This window comes from Labrus bergylta, chromosome 2, assembly GCF_963930695.1.
Source record: "Labrus bergylta chromosome 2, fLabBer1.1, whole genome shotgun sequence".
Classification (NCBI taxonomy): Eukaryota; Metazoa; Chordata; class Actinopteri; order Labriformes; family Labridae; genus Labrus; species Labrus bergylta.
Genome location: NC_089196.1, coordinates 31722477 through 31736794, shown reverse-complemented (window position 1 = coordinate 31736794; position 14318 = coordinate 31722477). Strand labels below are relative to the sequence as shown.

The 14318-nt window shown below is 41.5% G+C and overlaps 1 protein-coding gene across 1 annotated transcript in view; it reads left to right on the top strand.

The window, feature by feature from the left end:
• Positions 1 to 383: 383 nt before the first annotated feature.
• dnah10 (dynein axonemal heavy chain 10) overlaps positions 384 to 14318 on the top strand; it is a 30068-nt gene continuing 16133 nt past the window's right edge. Inside the window, exons 1-32 of the mRNA XM_065962148.1 lie at positions 384 to 612; positions 710 to 855; positions 2490 to 2598; positions 2699 to 2814; positions 2982 to 3192; positions 3581 to 3738; positions 3928 to 4158; positions 4249 to 4439; positions 5550 to 5748; positions 5832 to 6026; positions 6473 to 6643; positions 6756 to 6932; positions 7046 to 7224; positions 7293 to 7445; positions 7526 to 7677; positions 7775 to 7939; positions 8256 to 8463; positions 8546 to 8702; positions 8799 to 9278; positions 9367 to 9525; positions 9939 to 10055; positions 10158 to 10260; positions 10375 to 10553; positions 10643 to 10854; positions 11049 to 11205; positions 11391 to 11624; positions 12022 to 12144; positions 12237 to 12470; positions 12574 to 12797; positions 12892 to 13161; positions 13243 to 13426; positions 13546 to 13680. Coding sequence (XP_065818220.1) covers positions 384 to 612; positions 710 to 855; positions 2490 to 2598; positions 2699 to 2814; positions 2982 to 3192; positions 3581 to 3738; positions 3928 to 4158; positions 4249 to 4439; positions 5550 to 5748; positions 5832 to 6026; positions 6473 to 6643; positions 6756 to 6932; positions 7046 to 7224; positions 7293 to 7445; positions 7526 to 7677; positions 7775 to 7939; positions 8256 to 8463; positions 8546 to 8702; positions 8799 to 9278; positions 9367 to 9525; positions 9939 to 10055; positions 10158 to 10260; positions 10375 to 10553; positions 10643 to 10854; positions 11049 to 11205; positions 11391 to 11624; positions 12022 to 12144; positions 12237 to 12470; positions 12574 to 12797; positions 12892 to 13161; positions 13243 to 13426; positions 13546 to 13680 — 5958 coding nt within the window. The remainder of the gene's footprint in view (positions 613 to 709; positions 856 to 2489; positions 2599 to 2698; positions 2815 to 2981; positions 3193 to 3580; positions 3739 to 3927; positions 4159 to 4248; positions 4440 to 5549; positions 5749 to 5831; positions 6027 to 6472; positions 6644 to 6755; positions 6933 to 7045; positions 7225 to 7292; positions 7446 to 7525; positions 7678 to 7774; positions 7940 to 8255; positions 8464 to 8545; positions 8703 to 8798; positions 9279 to 9366; positions 9526 to 9938; positions 10056 to 10157; positions 10261 to 10374; positions 10554 to 10642; positions 10855 to 11048; positions 11206 to 11390; positions 11625 to 12021; positions 12145 to 12236; positions 12471 to 12573; positions 12798 to 12891; positions 13162 to 13242; positions 13427 to 13545; positions 13681 to 14318) is intronic.

Sequence of the window (14318 nt, the reverse complement as noted above, 5' to 3'; positions counted from 1 at the left end):
TGTTGTGAGATTTTGGTAGATTTTTCACTCTGAAAAGTATCTAATTCATAATTCTAACCTGTAGTTTCCAGTTTATGTAAATATCAACAAATATTGAATGGTTTCAGATCCGTGAACACTTTAAATAACCGCTCCAGGTGGGCCAGCTGCCTCCTAGTCTGCACTCTGGGAATAAAAATCTCCTTTCCTTCTAACTACGGCGGCTGGCACGTCAGCGCGAAACGAATGACCGTTGCCAGGCAACGTGAAACTGCAACACCATCAGCAGGCTGGTTGTTAAAACTACAGCAGGGAAATGTTGAAGAACTCTTTTCAAAGGCTTTGTTTGTTAAACAGAAAGTGACGTGAAGTTGTTTTGATAATTAAGATATTTATTTGAAAACATGGTCCACGATGATTTACGAGTGGAGTGGATCCGTCAGCGCGTATCGGCCGGTTTCACGTTACCGGAGGGTTCAAACTGTTTTGATGAACTTCTGAGTCGTGAAGATGGAGAAGAAGAGGAGAAAATCATCCGTTACCTGAACGTTGTCTCCGACGAAGACTCTCCGTCATGTCTTGTGTTTTTCAAAACTATCAGAGAGGAGGAGACTGAAGTCCAGATTCCTGTCCGTAAGTTCACTGATGTCTGTGTATTTACTGTGTTTGAATTATTGTTCCTCTGTTTGTGAATTAAACAAGTCAATCTTACTGAAACGTTTACACACAGAAAATGGAGATGGAGACCCTGAAGACCCTGAAGACCCTGAAGACCCTGGAGACCCTGAAGACCCTGAAGAGAAGTCCTTGATCCCAAGTGGGGGGGAGATGACGTCACACTCAGATGAAGAGACACAGCAACTAAATCAGAGCCATGTGAGATTTAACCTTTCATTTGAACCCTCTGGACTGAACATTGTGACTTACTGAAATAGATTAGAATAGAATAGATTAGAATAGAATAGAATAGAATAGAATAGAATAGAATGACTTTATTGATCCCAAACTGGGAAATTGTGGCGTTACAGCAGCAGGTTGTCCAAACACACAATATGAGTAAAAAACACAATGTTAGCAAATCTAAACACAATATAATATTAAATACAAAGTAAATAAGTACTAAAAATATCAAAACTAAGAATGAGAATATATACAACCAGGATTTAATTTAGCATTACTAGTCTTAAGTATGAAAGATTAAATGTAAATGTGTAAAAACAGAGTAGTAAATGGACAGTATTGATATAAGTTAAAGTGCAGGAGTGTAGACATGTTATCAGCAGAGACTATTCAATATAACGGAGAGTAGACAGACAAATGAAGTGAACATGAGAGCAGGGATAATTTGTAAATGTAACATGTGCAGAACAGATGACAGTATGGAGAGACAGATATTATCATGATGACAGTTCTCTGCTCGCATGAGGTGAGCTGTTGAAATCAGTCTTTAGTAGTGTGAGACGAGTGCCTTATCATCCACCCCAACACCTGCCATGTCAGAGGAAGCACTTTTTTACAACAGACTGCTAGTAGATTTCTTTACATACTAATGTAACCTACTGTAGCATGTTTTTTTTTAATACTTTTAAACTGTAAATAAATACTCTGCACATCTGTTTCGACCTGTGCATAGGAAAGTATTTTAATGCACACTGTCTTACTAAGTGAACTAACTGGTAATGTTTCAGGACCACACATTTCAAAATGTATTTTTACAAGTCGTGCAGGAGTTTGCATGCAATTTTTTGAGTAGCCTACTTCCCTGACTAAATCGTGACTTTGAACACATCTTTTTGAGTCATTATAGAATTAAAGTCTTTCTATGTGATTTTTCACACTTAAATATAATATAAGTCAAGTATATCCTCTGAAAATAACTCTGTGAGTCATGACTGTCTACAATGGGTGTAACACCCGAGTCCCACTGTCTGTGATGTTTTCAGAGTTTTCAGAGTCCTATCTTCACTTTGTTTACATCGCCCGGACGGCCGGCTGACTCCTCCCCTCGTGTATAAAAGTTGTTTAATTGAGGGACTAGAGAAAAGAAGAATAACATACTGTACTCACTGCTTAACTGTGTTTCTAGATCACGCTCATTTCAGGTAAATTTACATGCAGTGTGAAGATACCAGCATAATAAAGATCGCTAGCATTAGCATGCTAACACAACAATGCAGCGCCAGTTGTTTTGGTTTCATGCTGGTGCTCAAGGGCGACATCTGCTGGATCAAAAAATCACATATAAAGCCTTTAAGCTAAGGATATATATGTTGCAGCATCTTGTGTTATAAGGTAGATATGATTGGTGAAGTTACAAAGGGTAAATAACTGATGTTTACTGATGTGTGTGTTTACTCACATCACACTTCAGGCCACACCCTGCATTAGTCAGTGCCCAAGTTGGGCTACCCCCTGTCAAAAAAAAGTCTAGACCCACCCCCTGTTAATGATTCTGTATTAGAGTTGTGAAAACTCTGTTCTTTAATCCATGTCTTGTTTGGTGTTTTCAGAGGGTGGAGGTTCAAGTGGTCTATCATGTCGAGCTTCATGCAGCAGTTGACGAATATCCAGAGAGATTTCTGCAGTCTCGAGTCTTCTACTTCCTCAGGAATACAAAGCGTGAGATGAATGCAACACATCATCACAATCAAGCTGTTTTAAGCATTGGTTACACAATGGAAGCCTTAACCAAGAGAACTTTATTTGTGTTTTTGAACAGAGACCATCGTTGAACCACTAGACATGAGCGAGGCCGGAGTCATGATGCCCAAGCTTTTCGACATCGGCATGCAGAACGGACACCCTCTTCGTGTGCTGCAGCAAAAATTTGCCCATGTAAGAACAATCAATTCACAGAAAAAAACAAAAGAAACCACTGACAGTCAGAGGGGAAGAAAATCAATGTAACATCTGCAGAAAAGTTTCACCATCTCACACATCCATATCAGAGATTTTCTAAATAAAAAAAAATGGGAGCATAGTTTCACTGTTTCTCTTTCTAGGTGTATATATCCTTGCTGACTTCCCACCAGATGAAGATCACCGGTGCAGGTTATCAAAGCAGAACAGGTTCTCCTCATAAGGAGTTGAGTCCAGCGGCTGAAAAGGAGAGCCGAGAGGAATCGAGCGGACAACTCACAGTTCGTGATGAGTTGCTCAACCGTGCACACAAGTATCTGGGGCTGATCAACACGACTCTCACACAACTTCAGAGTCAAGGTTTGTTTTTGAAGATATAAGAAGGTCTCGTTGTTTTTTTTAATTTAGGCAACTCGTCAAGTTTAATGACCACACCAGCAGCAGGTCCTTGGAATTCCCCATTTGATGTTTTTTATTTTGGGGATATTAACAGCTGTCCTGCTTTGATCGGATTTTGATTTGCTTTAAACTGCTGTTGAAAAAAATTGCTCTGGATATGAAACGGCTTCATAAGGATGACAAAATGATCACAAAACACAACTTTTAGGGGATGAAATTGGTGCATACACGAGTGAAATAAACTTAAAATATACAATTAATTCTTATTTTACATGATTTATTTTATTCCAAATGAGCTTTTTATATTAAACAGTCCATCTTAAGATCTGTGTCTTCCTCACAGAGGAGATTAAACTGCACATCCCTGAGCTGGACCTGGAAGCCAAGGTGGACGTACTACTTTCTAATCCAGAGATGGTGGAGAAGTTAGAACAGTGTGTGATGAACTGGCAGACTCACATCACCATTATTGTTGAGGAGCAGCTGAACAAAAAGCCACAGGTTTGTGTTTCTGCTGGAGGACTCTGAGGTTTCCATGTGTGATTCACATGGAACGTTGCTGCTTCCTGAAATGTTGAAATGGAATTTTAAACCCTGTCAGTTTAAATTATTAAGTGGAAGAAAGCATAAAAACATGCACAGTGAGATCCAAAGAGCAGAGAGGAACATTTGCTTCTGATTATCCTTCAGGCACCCGGCCCTTTGGCGGAGATATACTTCTGGCAGGAGCGTGCGATCATCCTGAGCGCTCTGAGCGAGCAGCTCAAACAGCCTGTGGTGGATAAGATCCTGGAGGTGACGACCAAAGCAGAAGCAGGTGTTGTTCAGACCCTGGAAGGAACAGTAGCCGAGCTCACTAAATACTGTGTGGAGGCAGAGGATAATTTACGCTTCCTCAGCACTCTGGAGAGACACTTCAAGGTGAACTTCAATAAAACGACACGACTGCTATGTGTTATTTATTTCTCACTAGTCTCAGTTTACAATGCAAAGTCTGCTGTCTGTTTGTAGAATCTGGCTAGTGGAGCCAATTTTAATGTGATCCTGGAGACAATTCCCGACCTGATGGAGAGCCTGCAGATCGTGTGGATAATCTCCTGCCACTTCAACACAAATGATCGCATGGTGCCTCTGATGGAGCGCATCGCCTGGCAGCTTTGTGACCGCGTGGATAAAGCAATCAATGTGAAAACACTGTTCAAGTACGTGTGCTTACATTAACATTTTTTATTTGGAAATGTTGACTTACAGAATGAAATGGACACAATGCTTAAACTTTCATTTTAAGCAACAAACACAGTTGCCAGAGCACGACATGACACCTGTCAAAGCTAACGTCTGATTGAGAGGATATTTTGGCCAGCATGCTTTTGAGTGTAGAGCTCAGTTCAAAAGGTCCTCTCCTAATTCATCCTCCCATTTTGTTATAATCTTGGCAAGTGATGATGAGCTTTTAAAGTATTCAATAATTTGTACTTGAGATCAGCCTTTTTTAAATTAAGGAGATCTCCAGATAGTCATCGACCTGGGCATGAAGATATGTTTGGAAAGTTAGGGTTGTGGTGAAGATAAAAGTGGCAAACAATAAGCTGGACTGAGGAAGTTTACATTTCTGTGACAGATCCTCAAAGCTTGCAAAAACACTATTTATGTTCATGTCCTACAGAATCTCATCTTGCTGGGTAAAAGAGGTGATTATTACATCCAGGTGTTTTTAACCTCTGGGTTCTGGAAGTGACCAGTGCTGTGAGGGATGATGAGATGCAAACTTAAAGGCTTTATGTGATTTTTTGATCCAGCAGACGTCGCCCTTGAGCACCAGCATGAAACCAAAACAACTCACGCTGCATTGTTGTGTTAGCATGCTAATGCTAGCGATCTTTATTATGCTGGTATCTTCACACTGCATGTAAATTTACCTGAAATGAGCGTGATCTAGAAACACAGTTAAGCAGTGAGTACAGTATGTTATTCTTCTTTTCTCTAGTCCCTCAATTAAACAACTTTTATACACGAGGGGAGGAGTCAGCCGGCCGTCCTGGCGATGTAAACAAAGTGAAGATAGGACTCTGAAAACTCTGAAAACATCACAGACAGTGGGACCCGGGTGTTACACCCATTGTAGACAGTCATGACTCACAGAGTTATTTTCAGAGGATATACTTGATTTATATTATATTTAAGTGTGAAAAATCACATATAAAGACTTTAATTTAATATTGTCATCTTTTGATAATAGTCAGCTGCAGTCATTGATTATACTACAATGTTTTTGGGTATAGCTTAAGGTTGGGTTCTGCCTTTAACAACAGGGAAAATAGAGACGAGGCTAAATCCAAGGTGTGTGATGCGAAGCGGGTTATGGACCAGTGGAGGTCATCCTACTTTCAGGTCCGCGCTGAAATCGAAGAATCCAGCAGAGATCCGCGCTGGGAATTTGACCGCAAGAGGCTGTTTGAAAAGACTGATTACATAGCTGCTGTGTGCCAGGACCTGCACAACGTTTTAAAGGTCAGTGTTATAACATTGGTTACTGCTGACCTCTTACGTGATAACTGATTGTGAAAGTATTACTGGATTTGTGTTTTGTGCAGATTTTAGAGGAGTTCTATAACATCTTTGGCCCCGAGCTTAAAGCTGTGACCGGAGACCCCAAAAGCATCGACGAAGTGCTGTGCAGTGTAGACCGTCTGGTTTTGCCTCTGGAGAGCGCCAGCTTCAATCCCTTCAATGTTTTTAAGATGGGCAGCTGGAAGACGATCATGCAGGAGTTTGACAGCACAGTTCAGGTGAGTTCAGAACATCAAGCAAGCATGTGGATTCTGAAAAACTAAACAGTTAATCAGTCAATAATATTGAAACTCATTTATTCAGTCTGGCCTTTATATAGTGCTTCATATAAAATCAAATCTTAACATTATTGTTTTGTCTTAATCCTACTACAATTTTAAATATTCTTCTCCTATGTATTCATTTTAATATCTTGTATTTTATTTTTTCATTTTTATATTTTTTTTAATTCTTATTGGTGTGCATTAGTCTCTCAATAATTTTATAAACTACCTTTCTGCACTCTTGTAAAGCACTTTCAACTGCAATTTAATTTGTCTGCAAGGTGCTGTATAAATAAAGTTTGATTGATTGATTGATTGAATGATTGTCTGTCTGTTTGCTCCAGTAAAATGTGCTGTTCAGTTCACTGAGCTGATTCACCCTCTGTCATGTGTCTGCTCAGGCTATAGAGGGACAGGCCATCGAGCTCATCGATCAGTCTTTCAGAACATTGCGCTCCTCAGCTGTTGCCTTTGACATGCTCTTGAAATTCAGAAAAATCTGCTCCAGAGAGGTCATCAACAACCATTTGATCACAAAGTGTAATGACATCCTGGCTCAGTACCGTGAAGAGGTAAACCAAGTTAAACTGCCTCAACATTTAGTTATTGACCGTTACTTAATATCTGGTGTGGTTTTCCACCGCACTCTAAAGAATGTGAAGATCTCTCTTTCTTTTGTTTTAGGTGGAGAGTATAAATGAAATCTTCGAGGCACAGAAGGACCAGCCACCGTTAAATAACAGCGAGCCTCCCGTGGCGGGCGCCATCAGATGGGTGCGATCTCTTATCCACCGCCTCAAACACACCATCCTTCCATTCGTTCAAGAGCCAGAGATGGCTGATAGCGTTCAGGGCAAAGTTGTGAGTAGCATCACTGTTTCACAGCTTTATAGGATTGTGTATATTTAACTTGTTTTGATACCGTCATTATTTCCTTTCAATTGTTGTTGTTACTTTTTGCTGTATCTCTCTAGGTCAAAGAAAAATATGTGGAAATGGCGATGAAGACGAGGGAGTATGAGATGAAGAAGTATAACGACTGGTTGGGTGAGACGCAAACCAACCTGCCTTTGCTCATGAAAAAATCACTGATGGTTAGGAGCACCAGTGATAACCAGACCCAGGCAAAACAAGTAAGTCTCCGTTTCTCAATATGTCGGATACACAAATGATTCTTAGTCACCATTTTTTGTGCTTTGATTTAAAGGATGTCCCACTAACCGAAAGTGTCCAAGTGAAGGTTGTGCGATTTGCTGTATGCCTTCCTCCTGAGATAAAGCAAATCATTTCTGAAACAAATCACCTGGTGTCACTGGGCCTATCTGTGCCTTTTCTGGCTCAGAACGTTTCACTACAGGAGAACAAATTCATAAGGTAATAATCATTCTTTGTACCAAAACCTCAAATCCAACCGGTCTATGTAACCTCTGGTCTGACCCGTTTCTTGTCTTTAGGTATGAATATGATCTAATCAACCTGGTCAGCAGCTACCACTCTGTGATGGACAGCCTGAGCGGGGAAAAGCATGCTATGCTACATGTGCAGATCAAAGAGGCCACAGAGGAGCTACTACGTGGATGTGTCAGACTTAACTGGTATTCCTCTGGTAAGGTGTACTGCAGAGAGGCTTTTTAATCTTTTTAGTCTGATGATGATATATCTCGTCTGTGATTTTTAAATCACATATCGTTTGGGTTTTTTAGGTGTCCCGGATTTCATCAATCGAGGAGTCAAGGCTGTCTCTAAACTGGAGTCAGTTGTCCAACAGATTCACAAGAATGAGCGGGACATCGAGTCCAAGTTGCAATTCATGGTGATGGCCAACTTACTGAAATGTCCGGTTCCAGAAAACCCAAAGGATTTACCAGGTAGAGCCAAGTAGTAAGATATGATTAAGATCTTTCATGTGCAAGAATTCAAACTTATGGGCGCAGTTGGATGAGTGGTTGGTTAGCAAGCACCATGTACAGAGGCTGTGGTTCTTAAAGCAGGCAGCCCTGTTTGAATCTGACCTGTGGCTCCTTTTCCCGCACATCATTCCCCACTCTCTCTCTCTCTCTCTCTCTCTCTCTCTCACTGTTTCTTGACTCTTCTTGCTGTTCTGTCTCTCCAATTAAGGCACAAAAAGCTCAAAATAAGATCTAAAGCATTTAAACGTATTTCCTTTACTGAATGAATTTTAAGGTGTCAAGGAGTTCTGTGAGCGCATTGAGAAGACACGGGCCGTGACTGTGAATATGTTGAGCAGGAAGTATTCTGCCATCGGACCCCTCGTCACTGAGACGGAACATATGATCTTTGGAACCAGCAGTGGCAAAGCCAAACGTATGGCAGCTTACTACAAGTACTGGGAGCGCAGAGTGATGGACTCCCTTGTCAAGATGATGCTGAGGTAGATTTATGATGTCAGGGTTTTAACGTTGATCACTCACAACTCATGCTAACCGTTGTTACTTCTCTCCTGTCACATTTAGGAACATTCAGGCGTTCAACACGGCGCTCATGAGTAATTCCCCTCTTTTCCAAGTTGACGCCATCGTGTCTGCACCTACTATTGTGCTTCAGCCCCAAAGCAATGAGATCTACTGGCTGCTCATGCAGTGTGTCGGAGACTGTATAGAGAGCACCAAGGTGGGGTCACCAGGATTTCCTACGGTATCAATGCATTTAAAAAAAATAAAAGAAATATCCAAGCTGACAACTTAACTTGACTCTGCCATTTTACAGCATTTTGTGCGTTGGATGCTCGGCACCTGCATTGAGTGCCCTCCGCAACGTGTAGCCGGCGAGGACGAGACGGTGACTTTCAGCTTCTACAACGACGTGTGGCAGCATCCTCAGATCAACGAGAGCACCATGAGAGTGTCGGCGAACATCCAGCGGCTGCTCTTCTCTGTGGATCGCTACCTGACCCACTGGAAACGCTACCTGCGCCTTTGGAAGAAGAACAAAACCATTGTCAATGAAAAGTTTGCCGCAAAGAACACACCCTGCGTCATGTACGACGATAAGTTGCAGTTCCTGTCGAGCATCAACCAGGACGTGTTGCTGGAGCCGACGTTTAAGCTGGAGCACATCTTCCATGTGAACCTGGAGCCTCTCATCCTCTCTGTGCGTGAGAATGCTGATTCCTGGATCAGTTCACTCGGCGGCCTGCTCCACAAACCGACCAAAGAGGATCTCTTCAACTTAAGAGATGAACTCATGGTACCGAATCATTATACACTGTCTGTGTCATATGATTGGTATTTTTTCAAAGTGGTTAATCCTTATCTTTGTTTTTTTTACCCAACAGGAACTCTCTGAAAAGCTTCAGCAGAGCCCGGACACATTTGAAGATCTGAAGTCTGTCCTGAGCACCATCTCAGACATCAGGGACATGTCTCTGGATGTGGAGATGAGATATAATGACATCAGGGAGAAATACAGAACCCTGGCCATGTACAAAGTTCAGGTACTGTATGTTTTACTTATTCAAGTTCATCATATTTCCTTTAATACAAATGTAGTGGCAACTCAAACAAAAATCCTCTTGCCACTTCTTGCAGGACTAGAAGTTTCTGACTCGTAGGCTACTTTCCAAAAGACACATTTTTAAGTAATCCAAAGATGAAAGGAGGCAGATTTAAAGTGACAAAAAAATTACGATTTATTCCTCAAAAAAGAATTGCAGTTTACAAAATAAGCTCTTAAATATCACGCGTTTACTAAAAGAAAACCTCTGTTAAAATGTTAATTAATTCTAAAATTCAAAAGCAAAAACTCTATTAATTATAAACATATAAATACAAAATTATACTAATTGGCAAATTATATTCGTCCTCTATGGCTCTAACAACAAATGATGTGCTTTATTTACTGGTTCAGGTTGGAGAGGATGAACTGGAACTTGCTGCCAATATTAGCCAGGTGTGGAGTGATCTCTTTACAGAATCCAGACAGGTGGACAGAAGTCTGACAAATGTCAAGAAATCATTCACTAAGGTAAGACATCAAACCAACACATCCTGCTTGAACAGACACTAAAGCATGTTTAAAAAACAAATCACAGTTCCAGCTCTGATTTCCCCCCATTAACTCTCAAAGATGACAAATGAGAAGATTACAGAGTTTCAGACAGAGTTGTCCATCTTTGCTGAGAGCTTCAACATGCATGGTCCCGGAGCTGTCGGAGATAATTTGGAGAAAGGTACCTGTGCACCGTAACCCCGCCCTTAGTTCGTACATTCCCTATAATAATTATGCTTACATGGTTTTAATACTTAAAGCAAAGGAACCAGTCTCTCTCTTTTGTCTTTTGCAGGACTGTCCATTTTGGGAGCATACGAGGCAGACCTTGCCAAGGTTGTGTCAGAGCGCCAGGAACTAGCTAATGCCGAGAAGCTGCTGGACCTACAGGTCACTGTGTACCCAGAGATTGTCAGCATGCAGAAGGACATGGCAGGCTTGAGACTGATATATGATGTCTTTAGAGCTCAGCAGGTGAGATGTGGCAGCTGTCAGATTCAATTCAAGATGTGGACACTGTGATCACATAGAGTCATAATGTGTTCTTTTTGGTAATCCTCCAGGATGCAAAGACAGAGTGGTCTCAGACCTTGTGGGTGGATTTAAACATCCAGCTGCTACAAGAGGGTGTCGAGGGTTTCATCAAAAGATTGAGGCAGCTGCCTAAAGAAGTGCGGGCGTTACCTGTGGCCTTCTTCCTGGAAGGACACTTGAAGGAGTTCAGAGAGTCTCTGCCTCTTCTGCTGGACCTGAAGAACGAGGCCCTCAGAGACAGGTCAGTCTACACCAGAACCTGACTGGAACAAATCAGACACCTAAAAACAACAAAAAGGTCATTTAAAGTAGAGGAGACATCACAAGTGTTTGTTGGCTAGGTTATAAATATAAGAATATAATCATGACATCAAGATAAAATGAAAAATGTTGAATGTTGAATGAACATGTTTTTTAAAATATTTTTGGCTGAAGACACTGGAAGGAACTGATGGAAAGGACCGGAACGAGCTTTGAGATGAACACTGAAAGCTTCACTCTGGAGAACATGTTTGCTATGGAGTTAAACAAATATGCAAATGTGATAGGTGACATCGTTACCTCAGCTGTAAAAGAGCTCAGTATTGAGAAGGCAAGCTCCTGTCTTTGTGAATCATCTCATAATAATATCAAGCATGAGTTATATCAGTGAAGAAACCTTGTGTGTGTGTGTGTGTGTGTGTGTGTGTGTGTGTGTGTGTGTGTGTGTGTGTGTGTGTGTGTGTGTGTGTGTGTGTGTGTGTGTGTGTGTGTGTGTGTGTGTGTATGTGCTTCCAGGGGGTGAGAGAGGTGGTGGAGACCTGGGAGAACATGAAGTTCAATGTCGTGCCTTATTTTAAAGGCACTCAGGAACGTGGCTCGATCCTGGGTGTAGTGGATGAGATCCTCCTGAATGTGGACAACGATGCCATGAACCTGCAGAGCATGGCGGGCAGCCGCTTTGTCGGGCCTTTCCTCGGGACCATCCAACAATGGGAAAAAGACCTGTCTCTTATCAGTGAGACTATAGAAGTACGTGATATCAGAATTAGAATCAGAATCAGAATCGGGATTTATTGCCAAGTACATTTACACATACAAGGAATTTGACTTAGTGTATGGTGCTAAACAATTAACAAGGAAATAAAGCAGAACTAGCAACAACTTAAATAATACAGTCTAAGAAGCTATGTAATATCAAATATAAAAAATAAAAATAAAAAACACAAAATGTACAAAAGGTGCAATGTAGGAGCTGTGCAGTAGACTATGAGAAAAAAAAAATCTTAGTGTGTGTAACTACACACAGAGTGCATGTAAGGAAGATACATTTTTAAAATCCAGTGGGCGTTAATGTAACGCTTAAAGAACAGTCACACTACAATGAAGCTGATGATACAATCCTCACTGAAATATAACTCTTGAACAGGTTTGGTTGCTGGTACAACGGAAATGGATGTACCTGGAGAGCATTTTCATCGGTGGAGACATTCGCTCGCAGTTACCCGAGGAAGCCAAGAAATTTGATGATATTGACAAAAGATTTAAAGAAGTGAGTGTTGCAATGATTATTCCTGATGAAACCAAAATCTCTCTGTGACATGACACCTCATCATCACTTTGACTTCTTCATTTTTCACGTAGATAATGATTGACACAGTGAAGGGTCCAAACATTAAGAGGAGTTGCTTAGTTCCCAACCGGTTGACAGACCTGCAGAACCTTAGCGACGGTCTAGAGAGGTGCCAGAAGAGTCTGAACGACTACCTGGACTCTAAGCGGAACGCCTTTCCTCGCTTCTTCTTCATCTCTGACGATGAACTGCTCAGCATTCTGGGAAGCAGTGACCACACCTGTGTCCAGGAGCACATGATTAAGGTAACAGAGAGGAGGAGGAGGAGGAGGAGGAGGAAACGCTTGTGGCTGCTTGTGTGAAACATTATCCTTCATTATTCATTTTATTTTTTGTTTGATCCAAAAGATGTATGACAACATAGCATCTCTGAGGTTTGATGTGGAGAGCAATGGGGAAACGGTAGCTGGAGCCATGGTGTCTGCTGAGGGTGAGGTGATGGAGCTGAAGAAGCCCGTCCAAGTGGAGGGTCGGGTGGAGGAGTGGATGACGGGGGTGCTACTTGAGATGAGGAGAACGAATAGACTCATTACCAAGGAAGCAGTCTTCCGTTACTGTGAAGACAGGAGCAGGTGTGTGTGTGTATCTTCTAAAGGTTTACAACTTTGCAGATGTCTTGGCGTGTAAGTGATCCTCGTTCCATTTGTTCCTTCTCGTCTCTCTTAGGGTGGACTGGATGCTGCTGTACCAGGGCATGGTGGTGCTGGCTGCAAATCAAGTGTGGTGGACCTGGGAGGTAGAGGACGTCTTTCAGAACGTGAAGAAAGGAGACAAGCATGCGCTGAAGAACTGCGCCAAGAAGATGCATAAGCAGATTGATGAGCTGGTGAAACGCATCACCCAACCCATGAAGAGTAACGACAGACGGAAAATAAACACTGTGCTCATCATTGATGTCCACGCACGAGATATTGTCGACAGCTTTGTACTGAACAGGTAAACATGTCACCAATTCTAACTGCTTTTATTACATTTGCGAGTGCACCTCGTTACATTGAAGTGTTATTTTCTTTCCAGCATAATGGACGTGCGGGAGTTTGAGTGGGAAAGCCAGCTTAGATTCTACTGGATCAAAGAACACGACAACCTGTTTGTGCGTCAGTGCAGCGCGTCCTTCTCTTACGGCTATGAATACATGGGGTTGAACGGTCGACTGGTTATAACCCCACTGACGGACAGAATCTACCTCACACTCACACAGGTTTGAAAGGCTTTGCTAATGTTTATCTACCAAACTACTTAATAAAACTCCCAAACTCAGACAATAAGATCATTCTGGTTAAATCACAGGATGTGTGAATGTGTCTGTTTGTGATGCAGGCCTTGTCCATGTACCTGGGTGGAGCTCCTGCTGGACCAGCTGGCACAGGAAAGACAGAGTCCACCAAAGATCTGGCTAAAGCTTTGGGCCTTCTCTGTGTGGTGACAAACTGTGGTGAGGGGATGGACTACATGGTAAGAAGCCTACACTGAAGGAACCAACAGCAACAGAAAAATGATCATAGTATGAATGACTAAAAAAATCAATGTAGAAAACATAATGTCACCCATTGGTTTGTTGACTTTTTTTGCGATTTGCTTTATTTTGTGCATTCTTTTCATTTAAACATACATGAAAAATTCACCAAATAACATACAAAGTTCAAACTAATAAGACAAACAAACAAACACACACAAAAACAAAGAAAATGGCAATCATATTTTTCTTGGCGGTGTTTTAAAAGATTGTCATATCACAATATTACATCTCACGATCATCTACTGAGCAAGGTGTCACATGATGTACAGAAAAGGGCAAAAAAACTGAACATCAAATATCATGTCTACTGATCATATGCCGATAAGAACCCCAAATAAATCTGAAAACCTAAGTGTTATTATTTTGTAAATAAGCAAAAGAAGCCGACTCATTTCTCCTCTCCCTGACTCTGATTTTCTCCACACAGTCCTGCTCCCTGTTTAAAGGGTTAGTTTCCACCAACAACACACTTTCCAAAGCCCCAAGTTTGACATTGTGGCCATAGCCATCTTGTTTCTTTAGGAGCCTAAAGTTACCATATTTTGTTGAGAGGATGAATACGCCTTTTTTTTTT